This window comes from Camelina sativa, chromosome 13, assembly GCF_000633955.1.
Source record: "Camelina sativa cultivar DH55 chromosome 13, Cs, whole genome shotgun sequence".
NCBI lineage: Eukaryota > Viridiplantae > Streptophyta > Magnoliopsida > Brassicales > Brassicaceae > Camelina > Camelina sativa.
In genome coordinates this window covers 8,728,170-8,740,286 of record NC_025697.1, presented here as the reverse complement: position 1 = coordinate 8,740,286, position 12,117 = coordinate 8,728,170, and the positions used below count along the sequence as shown (strand labels likewise).

Below are 12,117 nucleotides of genomic sequence, written 5' to 3'. Positions count from 1 at the left end.
TTTTGGATTTTGTTTTTTGTGTTTCGCCAAAGATACAAAGTACGACCAAAATAATATATGGCTATGTGATTTCTCAATATGTATGTGCATTTATATATATGTGTGTGGATGTTGTTAGAGGTGGTCGAGTGTTTGGTACTTTGGTAAGGGAATTAGGTGAAAAGAGACAGAAGGGTTGAGGTCACGGGGCGGTTCCACTCACATCCACGTAGAATGAAAAACCTAGCTAAATGCCAAATATAAAGACAAGGAGACTCTATTATTTAGTTTTAAAAACCAACTCACAAGAAAAAAAGAACCCAACCTACATTGATGTTTCTTGTTTATTACACTGAACTACAAAAGCTAATCACGAGTTATACCATATGTGAATTCAATTTTCTTGTAAAAATGCGGACTTAAACAAACAGGAAATATTTGTTGTCATGAGCGAATTATTTTGTTTAAGATTGTAAAGTTTTTTTGCTGAATGGAAAGAGAAGAATGTCAAGTTTGTAGTGCCAATCCAAAGTGAACAAGTTTTAAACTAAACATGAACAGTTTGAAAAAGGAGAAAAAAATTGCATTTATTGAAAGGGTATTTATAGGTTACGACTTATGACCAAACCTCATAGAGAAGTTAATCTCTTGTTCTTTGCGTTTATAAAGTGTCACTAAACTTATTACATGCAAGTTCTTTCAAATAAGATAACTAGTTTGATTTTAGATGTGCACAAATTATTTGTTCAACACATACACAACCCAGTTTACTTATTATACACGACAAGTGTTATACCCACGAAATAGTTTTATACTATTCATGAATATATCACTATATTCGTACACGTCTATATATGTCTTGCAAAACACCAAATTACGTTAGAAAAATTATATTTCATATTTAAATAGAATTTTAATACACAACTGCATTATTGGATTATTTACTCAAAAATTTTACAATGATCACATATTAGTTTATTCTGTTTTTGGGCAGATAACGGTATATACACTACTGATTCACTGTGGATAACATTTTTTTCAGTTGTTAGCACTGTTGGGTACCAAAGTCGCATGCTGCCACCATCGAGAACCATTAATGAAATGTGGAAGTAAAGATAAAGTATTGCAAGAGTGAATTGGTGAATGGCGATGAGTGATGAATGATGAGAGTCCACTGAGCGGTGCACATTTAAAAACTTTGGATGTGAATAGTTTTGTGCACAACTAATTAAGGTGGCTTCTTTATTCTATTAATTGATGTTGTCTTTCAGTGCCCGTGACTCTCTCTTATACTACTATCCTTCTTTCCTTGTTCGTTTGTGGTAGGGACAAAAAACTCTTCTCGTGAAGTGTTGTTTCCATTCCATCAATGTTTTTTTTTTAATCTGATTTCAAAAAATAAATATTTTCCTTGCGAATATAAATAAATATATAAAAACACACAATTGTCTTTTTACAGAAATAAACAATCATGAAAGTGAACAATTCTATGCTATATGGATCAATGGTTACCTCACGTTGAGGAGAGACTACTCCATCTTGTAAATTAAAGCTATAGTCTTACCAAAAACTCTTTCAACTCTATGCTGCATTTGATGTAACACAGTTTTTTTTCGAATAAATTTTACATTTTATTAAAAAAAAAAGTGAACAATTCAGTGTGATATAGTGCTGGGAAGATTTTTTTTAAGTGATCAAGATTTAAGTGCTCTCAATGCAATTTTCCGTTATTGAAACAGAAAAGAAAAAAAAAACAAACCACCAAAGTAAATGGCAAATCCAAAAAGGATGAGTTGGCTTGTTGGACGCAAGTTTTAGAATAGAATCTTAGAAACCATCAAACCAGTCGGTCTTTATTCATATCATATCTCACGAGATAAAATATATACCCAACAAACTATCTGAACCACCTATATCGAACCAAACCAGAACTGATCCTATTTTGGTCATATGATTGGTTTGAGTTTTTCTATTTGCCACCTTTCTGTTAAACACAAGCTTTCCCGGGTTTAGAGTCCTTAACCATGTAGTAACCTAATTCATCGCAGTTGATCAACGGTGTCAGCGATTATTTCAGGATTTTAAAAAAAATTCCATTCGTTGTTCAGATTTCTCAATGTATATAACTATAGAGAAGGGAACCTTAGATCAACAACCCAACAAAAAATAAAAGGATTAGCAAAACAGAAAACTGTTACACTATATATGTGTAAGAGTTTAATTAGTACTTTGCGAAGCTTATTTCACCTTGTAGAATGCAGAGGGATCATATCATTCTGAGCATCAGGTCACCTTTTAGCATCAAGCTCCATAATCTTGTCTGCTTCCAAGTTGGTGGTGGTTACCACCTTAAAAGGATTCAACACCACCATGGTGCAGGGAGCTGTTTTATTCAACTCCACTGCCAAATCATACAGTTCACAGAAGTCCTTACAAGAGAACAATGATTTCTGTAGAAAAGCAATAGATGTAATAACCTAAGTAAAAGCAACCATGCATTATTTAAAAAAAAAAAAAAACCATGCATTATTTTTTTTACCCTACATAACAGCCGCCCTCTCGCTCCTTTGCGAGACCAAAATCAACAAACATAGCCTGAAAGTACAATATAAATGATCATGGAAACGTAGGCCTTACCAATCATATACCATCATGCAAAGTATCTCAACCTCGTTTCATGTGTATATTTTACCTTTGCAGGTACAGTGTGAAGATAACCATTTCTTTCAGGAGGGAACCGAGTATAAAACTTTCCCTCCAGTCTAAGCACCGAGCCGTCAGTGAAAGACACTTTTGTGTGAACTTGAGAATATAAATGAACAAGAACTTTTATGGTTACAATTACAACATATTTGCCACTGACTCTTCGTAAGCATGGAATTGCTAGCTATGAGTTCACCATTACTAAAATAAAGGTTTAAATTATACATATCTTCCACTTGCTAGCTTATGTTGTCGTTTTAATTTCAACATCTATAGGCAATCAATACAGAGTATGCATATTCTACTCTTCTTATCACTCGATCTTCTAGTACACAGATGAATGACTATCAATGGAATTTAAAAATGAATTGTGTGGACTAAACAAAGAAGTCACAAAAAAAAAAACATTATATAATGCATGCAGTAAGTTATCATCAATTATCATAGAATTCTTTGGCTGAGGGAATATAGAATAAGATATGGATTAATATCCTTATCGATCAGATGATGTGGGATAGCTTCCACAGTAGCTTTCTGTTCATTATGTAGCCACAGAAATGTTGCTTTCAAGTNTTGGGTACCAAAGTCGCATGCTGCCACCATCGAGAACCATTAATGAAATGTGGAAGTAAAGATAAAGTATTGCAAGAGTGAATTGGTGAATGGCGATGAGTGATGAATGATGAGAGTCCACTGAGCGGTGCACATTTAAAAACTTTGGATGTGAATAGTTTTGTGCACAACTAATTAAGGTGGCTTCTTTATTCTATTAATTGATGTTGTCTTTCAGTGCCCGTGACTCTCTCTTATACTACTATCCTTCTTTCCTTGTTCGTTTGTGGTAGGGACAAAAAACTCTTCTCGTGAAGTGTTGTTTCCATTCCATCAATGTTTTTTTTTTAATCTGATTTCAAAAAATAAATATTTTCCTTGCGAATATAAATAAATATATAAAAACACACAATTGTCTTTTTACAGAAATAAACAATCATGAAAGTGAACAATTCTATGCTATATGGATCAATGGTTACCTCACGTTGAGGAGAGACTACTCCATCTTGTAAATTAAAGCTATAGTCTTACCAAAAACTCTTTCAACTCTATGCTGCATTTGATGTAACACAGTTTTTTTTCGAATAAATTTTACATTTTATTAAAAAAAAAAGTGAACAATTCAGTGTGATATAGTGCTGGGAAGATTTTTTTTAAGTGATCAAGATTTAAGTGCTCTCAATGCAATTTTCCGTTATTGAAACAGAAAAGAAAAAAAAAACAAACCACCAAAGTAAATGGCAAATCCAAAAAGGATGAGTTGGCTTGTTGGACGCAAGTTTTAGAATAGAATCTTAGAAACCATCAAACCAGTCGGTCTTTATTCATATCATATCTCACGAGATAAAATATATACCCAACAAACTATCTGAACCACCTATATCGAACCAAACCAGAACTGATCCTATTTTGGTCATATGATTGGTTTGAGTTTTTCTATTTGCCACCTTTCTGTTAAACACAAGCTTTCCCGGGTTTAGAGTCCTTAACCATGTAGTAACCTAATTCATCGCAGTTGATCAACGGTGTCAGCGATTATTTCAGGATTTTAAAAAAAATTCCATTCGTTGTTCAGATTTCTCAATGTATATAACTATAGAGAAGGGAACCTTAGATCAACAACCCAACAAAAAATAAAAGGATTAGCAAAACAGAAAACTGTTACACTATATATGTGTAAGAGTTTAATTAGTACTTTGCGAAGCTTATTTCACCTTGTAGAATGCAGAGGGATCATATCATTCTGAGCATCAGGTCACCTTTTAGCATCAAGCTCCATAATCTTGTCTGCTTCCAAGTTGGTGGTGGTTACCACCTTAAAAGGATTCAACACCACCATGGTGCAGGGAGCTGTTTTATTCAACTCCACTGCCAAATCATACAGTTCACAGAAGTCCTTACAAGAGAACAATGATTTCTGTAGAAAAGCAATAGATGTAATAACCTAAGTAAAAGCAACCATGCATTATTTAAAAAAAAAAAAAAACCATGCATTATTTTTTTTACCCTACATAACAGCCGCCCTCTCGCTCCTTTGCGAGACCAAAATCAACAAACATAGCCTGAAAGTACAATATAAATGATCATGGAAACGTAGGCCTTACCAATCATATACCATCATGCAAAGTATCTCAACCTCGTTTCATGTGTATATTTTACCTTTGCAGGTACAGTGTGAAGATAACCATTTCTTTCAGGAGGGAACCGAGTATAAAACTTTCCCTCCAGTCTAAGCACCGAGCCGTCAGTGAAAGACACTTTTGTGTGAACTTGAGAATATAAATGAACAAGAACTTTTATGGTTACAATTACAACATATTTGCCACTGACTCTTCGTAAGCATGGAATTGCTAGCTATGAGTTCACCATTACTAAAATAAAGGTTTAAATTATACATATCTTCCACTTGCTAGCTTATGTTGTCGTTTTAATTTCAACATCTATAGGCAATCAATACAGAGTATGCATATTCTACTCTTCTTATCACTCGATCTTCTAGTACACAGATGAATGACTATCAATGGAATTTAAAAATGAATTGTGTGGACTAAACAAAGAAGTCACAAAAAAAAAAACATTATATAATGCATGCAGTAAGTTATCATCAATTATCATAGAATTCTTTGGCTGAGGGAATATAGAATAAGATATGGATTAATATCCTTATCGATCAGATGATGTGGGATAGCTTCCACAGTAGCTTTCTGTTCATTATGTAGCCACAGAAATGTTGCTTTCAAGTTTCAAGTCACAGCATACACAAAAGAAAAACATAGAACATCGAGTGCTAAAACTATGAACTCACCTTCACAGTCTCAGGATCTTATGTATCTCACCGACCGAGTACAGTAGTCAGTAGATTTCCGATAGTTAGGTCGCCTCCAGTGACACCATCCTATACACTAGTCGCAAGCAAAGGAATCATCAACACTAGAGAATTATTCCGAAGCGATTATTACATACGAAATTGGATCAAATCAACAAGATTGACTAAAAAATTAGACCGCCGTACGTCAAAGGAGGAAACTGAAAACTAACTGATGGATGAGGAAAGTGAGATCAGAGCCGTGAGCTTGCCGTTGTTCTCCACAATTTCGCGTGCCGTTCGCTCCACGGAGTTATCATATTTGGGAACCATGTCGCCGACAAATTAGGGCTAGATGATGGCGGGCGCGAGAAATCAATATGCTTTGACCTTTGATTTCCTTTATTTTGTTTTTTTTTTTTTTAATCAATTTCCTTTAATCTTTTCCTAACGAGAGTTCTATTCTACGCGGGTAAAAAAAAAAAATCTTTTTTATAGTCCCTAAATTAAAGAGAATATTGAAAACTGATAAAAACGAATATTTATATATAATGAAATTACACAGTGAAGATCATCATCTCTCCTTTTGAGAAACTATTCATGCATGTCCCTAGAAGAAAATTATCTTTGAAGAATAAATATATATGTGTCACAGTACAACCACTATATATATATCTTGTCAATTTGTTATCGACAAAAGAAAACAGTTAGCACGAGGTTTCATCTAGTTCCCGGCTTCGGTTAGTTTAGCGATCTTGCTTGGTCGCTAGTCTGACTACTATAATTCACTCTTTTGCAATTAGGCGGGAAATGGAATTGGGTCTTATGAAGACTCATGTATCTTTCTTTCTTTTATTTCTCAAATTCATAGAAAAATCAGTTAATAATAAAGAAATATGGTAAAATATATGCATGCACTATGATCTACAGAAAAATAATTGATTACGTTACGAACTTTCTAGAGTAGCAAATTAGACCGTCGGATAAGAAAAGAATCAAATGGCCAAAAGATAAAAATTCGAATACAGACAGAAACGGTTGGAACATTGTACAATTAATCGTGTCTCATTTTCTTTATCAAGAATCCATTTAAAGTTTTAACAACCTTTATTGAAACAGATTTTCTGAAATCTCTGATTATTATTTTCCCAAAGATTCAAAACTTTATCTACCTTATCTAAAACAAAAAAAAATCATAGTATTTTAGTAATATATTAAAAAGTAAAAAGGTTTCATATATTTTAGTTAATACACAGATTTAAAATCCTCTTAGGATCTAAAAAACTATGGACCGGCTTGTACGTAGAGGTACAATCAAATTCCTTTTCCGTTTCAACACTTTTTCATAAACAATGTTTAAGTAATGTATGAACTGTCGACGAAATTTTTTTTATCAAACTGATTGTTATTATGCTTGACCCAAAAGAAAATGAAACTAATTTTTATTGTACTAAACCAATTTAATTTGCACAAAATTGGAGAAGCCAATTACAGAAACTTATACCGACACGAAAACACAAATTTGAATCAATTTGTAACTCCATCTAAACAAAAGGATTCTACTGTTTAGTTTTTTTTTTTTTTTTTTAATTCCAGATTATGTATTTATTTTTCAAGATTTGGTATCAGGCTTTCTTTAAGTCACAGATTATTAGAGTCATTGTACCACCCATGACTCCTTGGAAAATACGATAAATAATCTAAGAGAAAACATATTATGTAATTAATTGATCTTTAAGTAAAAACATATTATCGGTCGAGTACGATTTGTTTCACCCACATACAATTTTAATTTGTGCAAATGCATGTTGCTTCAAGATTTTGTCATTAAATTATACAAATTTATTCTTTCACTTTATTGCCATATTTATATGGATTTCTGTACATGCAACATGTACACGCATTTTGCAAAAAACTATATATTCTTCTGTAGATTGCAAAAACTTATTTCTAAACAAATAGTTTGTTAGTTTAAATGGTGATCAAATAGTTCGACGAGGTTAGTAATTTTCAAACTAATGCACATATAAGCGTATATATATATATTGACACAGAGAAATTCGGTTGAGTTATGTTTTGAATTACTTGTTTTTATAAAATTATTCGTTTTAGACATGAAACAAAATTTTTTTTGTAAAGATACAGACTTTACAATGAGGAATTCGTTTAATCTTTCAAAATAAATATTGATGCAGGGGTACCTTAATTGTCAGTATACTCAACTTGAGGTTTTGGCTAAAGACACAAACCCTAATTTTATTATAGAAATAATAACTCTTTATTTCAGAGATTCCCCTAATGTAATTGCTGCTTTGGAACATGAATTGTGAGTTTCCCCATCTCTCTCACTCCAGTTGAAATCCACTTGATATTACACTCATGGAATGCATCATTGTTAGAACTTATATAATGTAATGATAGATAAATTAGATTGTGTATTAAAAAACTAGGTTTGAAATTTGAAGATTAGATGCCAATTTTTTTTTAACTTAAATTAAAGGACCCATTATTTTCTTGCTTTTTTACTAAAAGACCCCATAAATCTATTTTTGCCTAGTGCCATATATATATACCGTAAACTGTTGGACCGGATATATATATATATATATATTGAACGATAATTATATGATTAATTTATAATTTGACGAAATGGTTGGTATGAATGTATGATTAATTTATAACTTGACTAATGGTTGGTATGTAAAGTCTATATGTTGATTAATTTTGAAACAGGGAGCGAGAGCCGATAGAGGTACCCATGATTACCAAATGCATTCTTCGGTTACAAAGCAGCAGCGCCAGGCTAGTGACAATAATATTTTTGTAATCTAGTTTTAAATATGATAGACAAGAATTTGACATTAATAAACATTAATTAAATACTGAATTTTCCCATACAGCATCGGCGCTATCAAAGTTTTTGAGGAACTTAAGAAAGCCAACACATTTCTACAAGCTGGCAACATAGAAGGGTAAGAACGTTCTTTTTCATTCCGATCCTGTAACAAATATATATTCAAAGTATTATCGAATACGTGCATATAAGTTTTTATAATAGATATGAAATTAATGTTCGTTAACAAAATAGATTTTGTGGAAAATTTTGTTTTTGAAGAATAAAAGCAGCATTACGTGATATTAAGAAAGAGCACAGTGAACTCCGGGCAAAGTTTGAGACTTACTTCCAGGTTTATAAATTTTGTAACTAAATGAGTCTTAATAACGTATGGATTATTATGTGCTCGAATTATGCTATAATCAGCTATTGTAAACTTGCATATCATAATTTGAAATTGGAATCTAATTCTAGCTTCTTCACTGTGTTTGCCAGTTGATGAGACAAGCTGGTCCAACAGATGTAGCTGTGAATTCAAGTTGATAATATGTAAGCCAAGTAGTTAATTAGGTTCGTACGAAAAATATTCCACCTGCGGCCCTGCCCAAATTTTGATCGATACCAGTCGACTATTGTAATGATTTAGAATGTTTTATTTGTTTTCTCGTGTTATGAAATGGAGTTTATTTCGATTAAATTAATAATATATCGTCTAGAAGAAAAACAAAAGATATTGCTACTGAAAACAATATTTGCACTTTAAATTGAAAAGAAACTTAGTGGCATTTGGCATTGCACTTAAAAAAGAATTCTAAACAAAAATTAGAAATAAAATTTGTGAGATAATTAGAATTTGTACAGTATCCCAAGGTTTGCAGATGATATCACCTTTATATTGTTTGCAGCGCAAGATACGTCAGGATCACACGCCAAGTTGCTTTACGAAACCATTTCCTGCAGTTTAATTGTTCTTTGGAACATATTTAGCTGTTTAACCTATTACATGCACAAGATAAATAATTTTTAGTTACCGTTTGACTTTGAGAGAAGCGTACAAAATAATCGAATTTGTGAATATAATTTGAATATGTCGTGTAAAATGAACTCATCAGTCATCATACATGGCCCGGATTTTGATACAAATACTAGGGTTTTGTGTCTCGTTCGCGAGGTTACTTCATCTTTCTTCTGACTACCTATGTCTTTCTCTGTTTGATCTTTAATGGCCTTATTACACCGTTAGCAAACCAATAAAAGCCTAAACGACCTCACACATCGACTAGTTTTGGTTTTGACGGATAGGGCCAAACTCCTCTAATGTTTTCTTACAACGTTATAAAGTATATACACGTACGTTGTCGTTAAGTGATTCATCAAAATTAAATAAACAGATTCATCACAGACAAAAAGTATGTAGATAATTTCGAAAAACAGAAAATAATATAAATTACACGGTTTAAATTACAAGACAATTGAAAAATGTTATATATAACACACTTTGTTGGAGTTTGATTCCACTAAGTCGTGTTATCTTGCTTAGTAAAGATTGGTTATCTAGTATTTAAGCCCAAAACTAATTTATATTTTAAGAAGATAACATAAATAGGATTCTACTACTATCTATTGAAATGCATAACATTATCTAGTAACTTATCGTAAAAAATGTCACGTGGCGTTCTACAATATGTTACGCATATTTTCAAAGATAACATTTATTATTTATTTTAAATTTTAAATTTTACAACTAATCAAATTAATAAATCAATTCCAGTAATGATATTCCCTTATATTCTAAGCAAATAATTTCAATTTTAAATAGATATATTTACGAAAATAGACATTTTCATATGACTATTATGGAAATATGAATTTTTTATGTTTATTATATAATTGGGGGGATATTTTACTATCAAAGAAAAAAACAAAAATGCTAAAACAATACTATAAATCCAAAGAAATTTGTTTTTTATTGTAATAATGCCTAAATATCTTAAAATATTAAGAATTCCTATTGTAGTTAAAAAAAATTCTGATATGTAATTAATTTTTATATACATAAAATCAAAAAGTCAATCTTATAAATAAATATTTGACTTCTTATATTTATGACCAATTCAACTGGCTAGACGTGATGTCAACGTAGGTATATGTGTATAAATAAGAGAGGAGAGTTCTACATTAGACATCCACAAATAATCATATCCATTAACTCTAATCTTCTTCTTCTGGTTTCTTTCACACAGACAATATGGAAACCCCAAACATCACCAGTCGCACAAATCTTCTTTCGAAGATAGATCTGGAAAAGCAAAACACTACCCCCATTTTCCCGACAATCACTGAGCTTAAAACAGAAGCGAAGTCTCTCTTCTCCTTAGCCTTCCCGACAATCCTTGCCGCCCTCATCGTCTACGCTCGCTCTGCCATCTCGATGCTCTTCCTCGGCCATATCGGTGAACTAGAGCTCGCTGGTGGATCCCTAGCCATTGCCTTTGCCAACATCACTGGCTACTCCGTTCTCTCAGGCCTTGCACTCGGTATGGACCCACTCTGTTCACAAGCATTTGGAGCCGGCAAGCCGAAACTCCTCTCTCTAACTCTCCAACGAACCGTGCTTTTCTTACTCACAAGTTCGCTAGCGATCCTCGCTTTATGGCTCAACTTGGGGAAGATCATGATCTACCTTCATCAAAATCCAACTATCTCATCGTTGGCTCAAACATATATCCTATGCTCTATTCCTGATTTGCTTACCAATTCATTTCTTCACCCTCTACGTATATACCTTCGCGCACAAGGTATCACGACCCCGCTAACCATCGCAACACTAGCCGGCACCATCTTGCACATACCCTTCAATTTCATCCTCGTTTCTTACCTCGGATGGGGTTTCATAGGTGTTTCAATGGCCGCAGCCGCTTCAAATCTTGTTGTTGTCATTTTCCTCGTGTCGCACGTTTGGATCGCAGGTCTACACCAGCCAACGTGGACCCGCCCCAGCTCGGAATGTTTCAAAGACTGGGGGCCACTGATCAGCTTAGCCATACCTAGCTGCGTTGGGTTATGCCTAGAGTGGTGGTGGTACGAGATCATGACTGTTCTATGTGGTTTGCTCATAAACCCTAGTACTCCAGTGGCAGCAATGGGCGTTCTTATTCAAACGACGTCTTTGCTTTACATTTTCCCTTCGTCTCTAGGGCTTGCGGTCTCCACCCGCGTAGGTAATGAACTCGGGTCAAACCGCCCGAACACGGCTAGGTTATCAGCCATAGTGGCGGTTTCCTTTGCTGGGGTAATGGGTATGACGGCGTCTGCGTTTGCTTGGGGCGTCAGCGATGTCTGGGGACGGATCTTCACAAACGACGTTGATATCATCACATTAACCGCGGCTGCTCTGCCAATTCTTGGGCTCTGCGAGCTCGGGAACTGCCCACAAACAGTAGGTTGCGGGGTTGTTCGAGGCACCGCGCGGCCGTCCAAGGCGGCCAACATAAATCTAGGAGCGTTTTATCTCGTTGGAACACCTGTAGCCGTTGGGTTAACGTTTTGGGCCGGATATGGATTTTGCGGACTTTGGTTAGGTCTTTTCGCGGCTCAGATGTGTTGTGCTTCCATGATGCTTTATGTCGTGGCTACTACGGACTGGGAGAAAGAAGCTACGAGAGCCAGAAAGCTAACGTGCGCAGAAAACGTTGATGTGGTAATAACAACGCAAACGAGCGGAGACTTATCGGATCCATTA

The 12,117-nt window shown here is 34.1% G+C and overlaps 2 protein-coding genes across 2 annotated transcripts; both read left to right on the top strand.

The window, feature by feature from the left end:
* On the top strand, positions 8,189 to 8,928 carry LOC104738056 (pseudo histidine-containing phosphotransfer protein 2-like). The gene is made up of 5 exons (XM_010458295.2): positions 8,189 to 8,203; positions 8,273 to 8,370; positions 8,440 to 8,511; positions 8,655 to 8,727; positions 8,871 to 8,928. The coding sequence occupies exons 1-5, from the start codon at positions 8,189 to 8,191 to the stop codon at positions 8,916 to 8,918; spliced, it is 306 nt and encodes a 101-aa protein (XP_010456597.1). The 3' UTR covers positions 8,919 to 8,928.
* Positions 10,604 to 12,111, top strand: LOC104736039 (protein DETOXIFICATION 52; the record flags this gene model as incomplete). The annotated part of the gene is made up of 1 exon (XM_010455954.1): positions 10,604 to 12,111. A coding segment is annotated over exon 1 (1,488 nt), but the record flags the coding sequence as incomplete, so codon positions are not given.

Excerpts from the sequence above, each read along its gene's own strand:
- LOC104738056 (XM_010458295.2), top strand. Across the intron at positions 8,512-8,654 it reads CAAGCTGGCAACATAGAAGG|AATAAAAGCAGCATTACGTG; the intron begins GTAAGAACGTTC and ends TTGTTTTTGAAG. Across the intron at positions 8,728-8,870 it reads AGTTTGAGACTTACTTCCAG|TTGATGAGACAAGCTGGTCC; the intron begins GTTTATAAATTT and ends TGTGTTTGCCAG.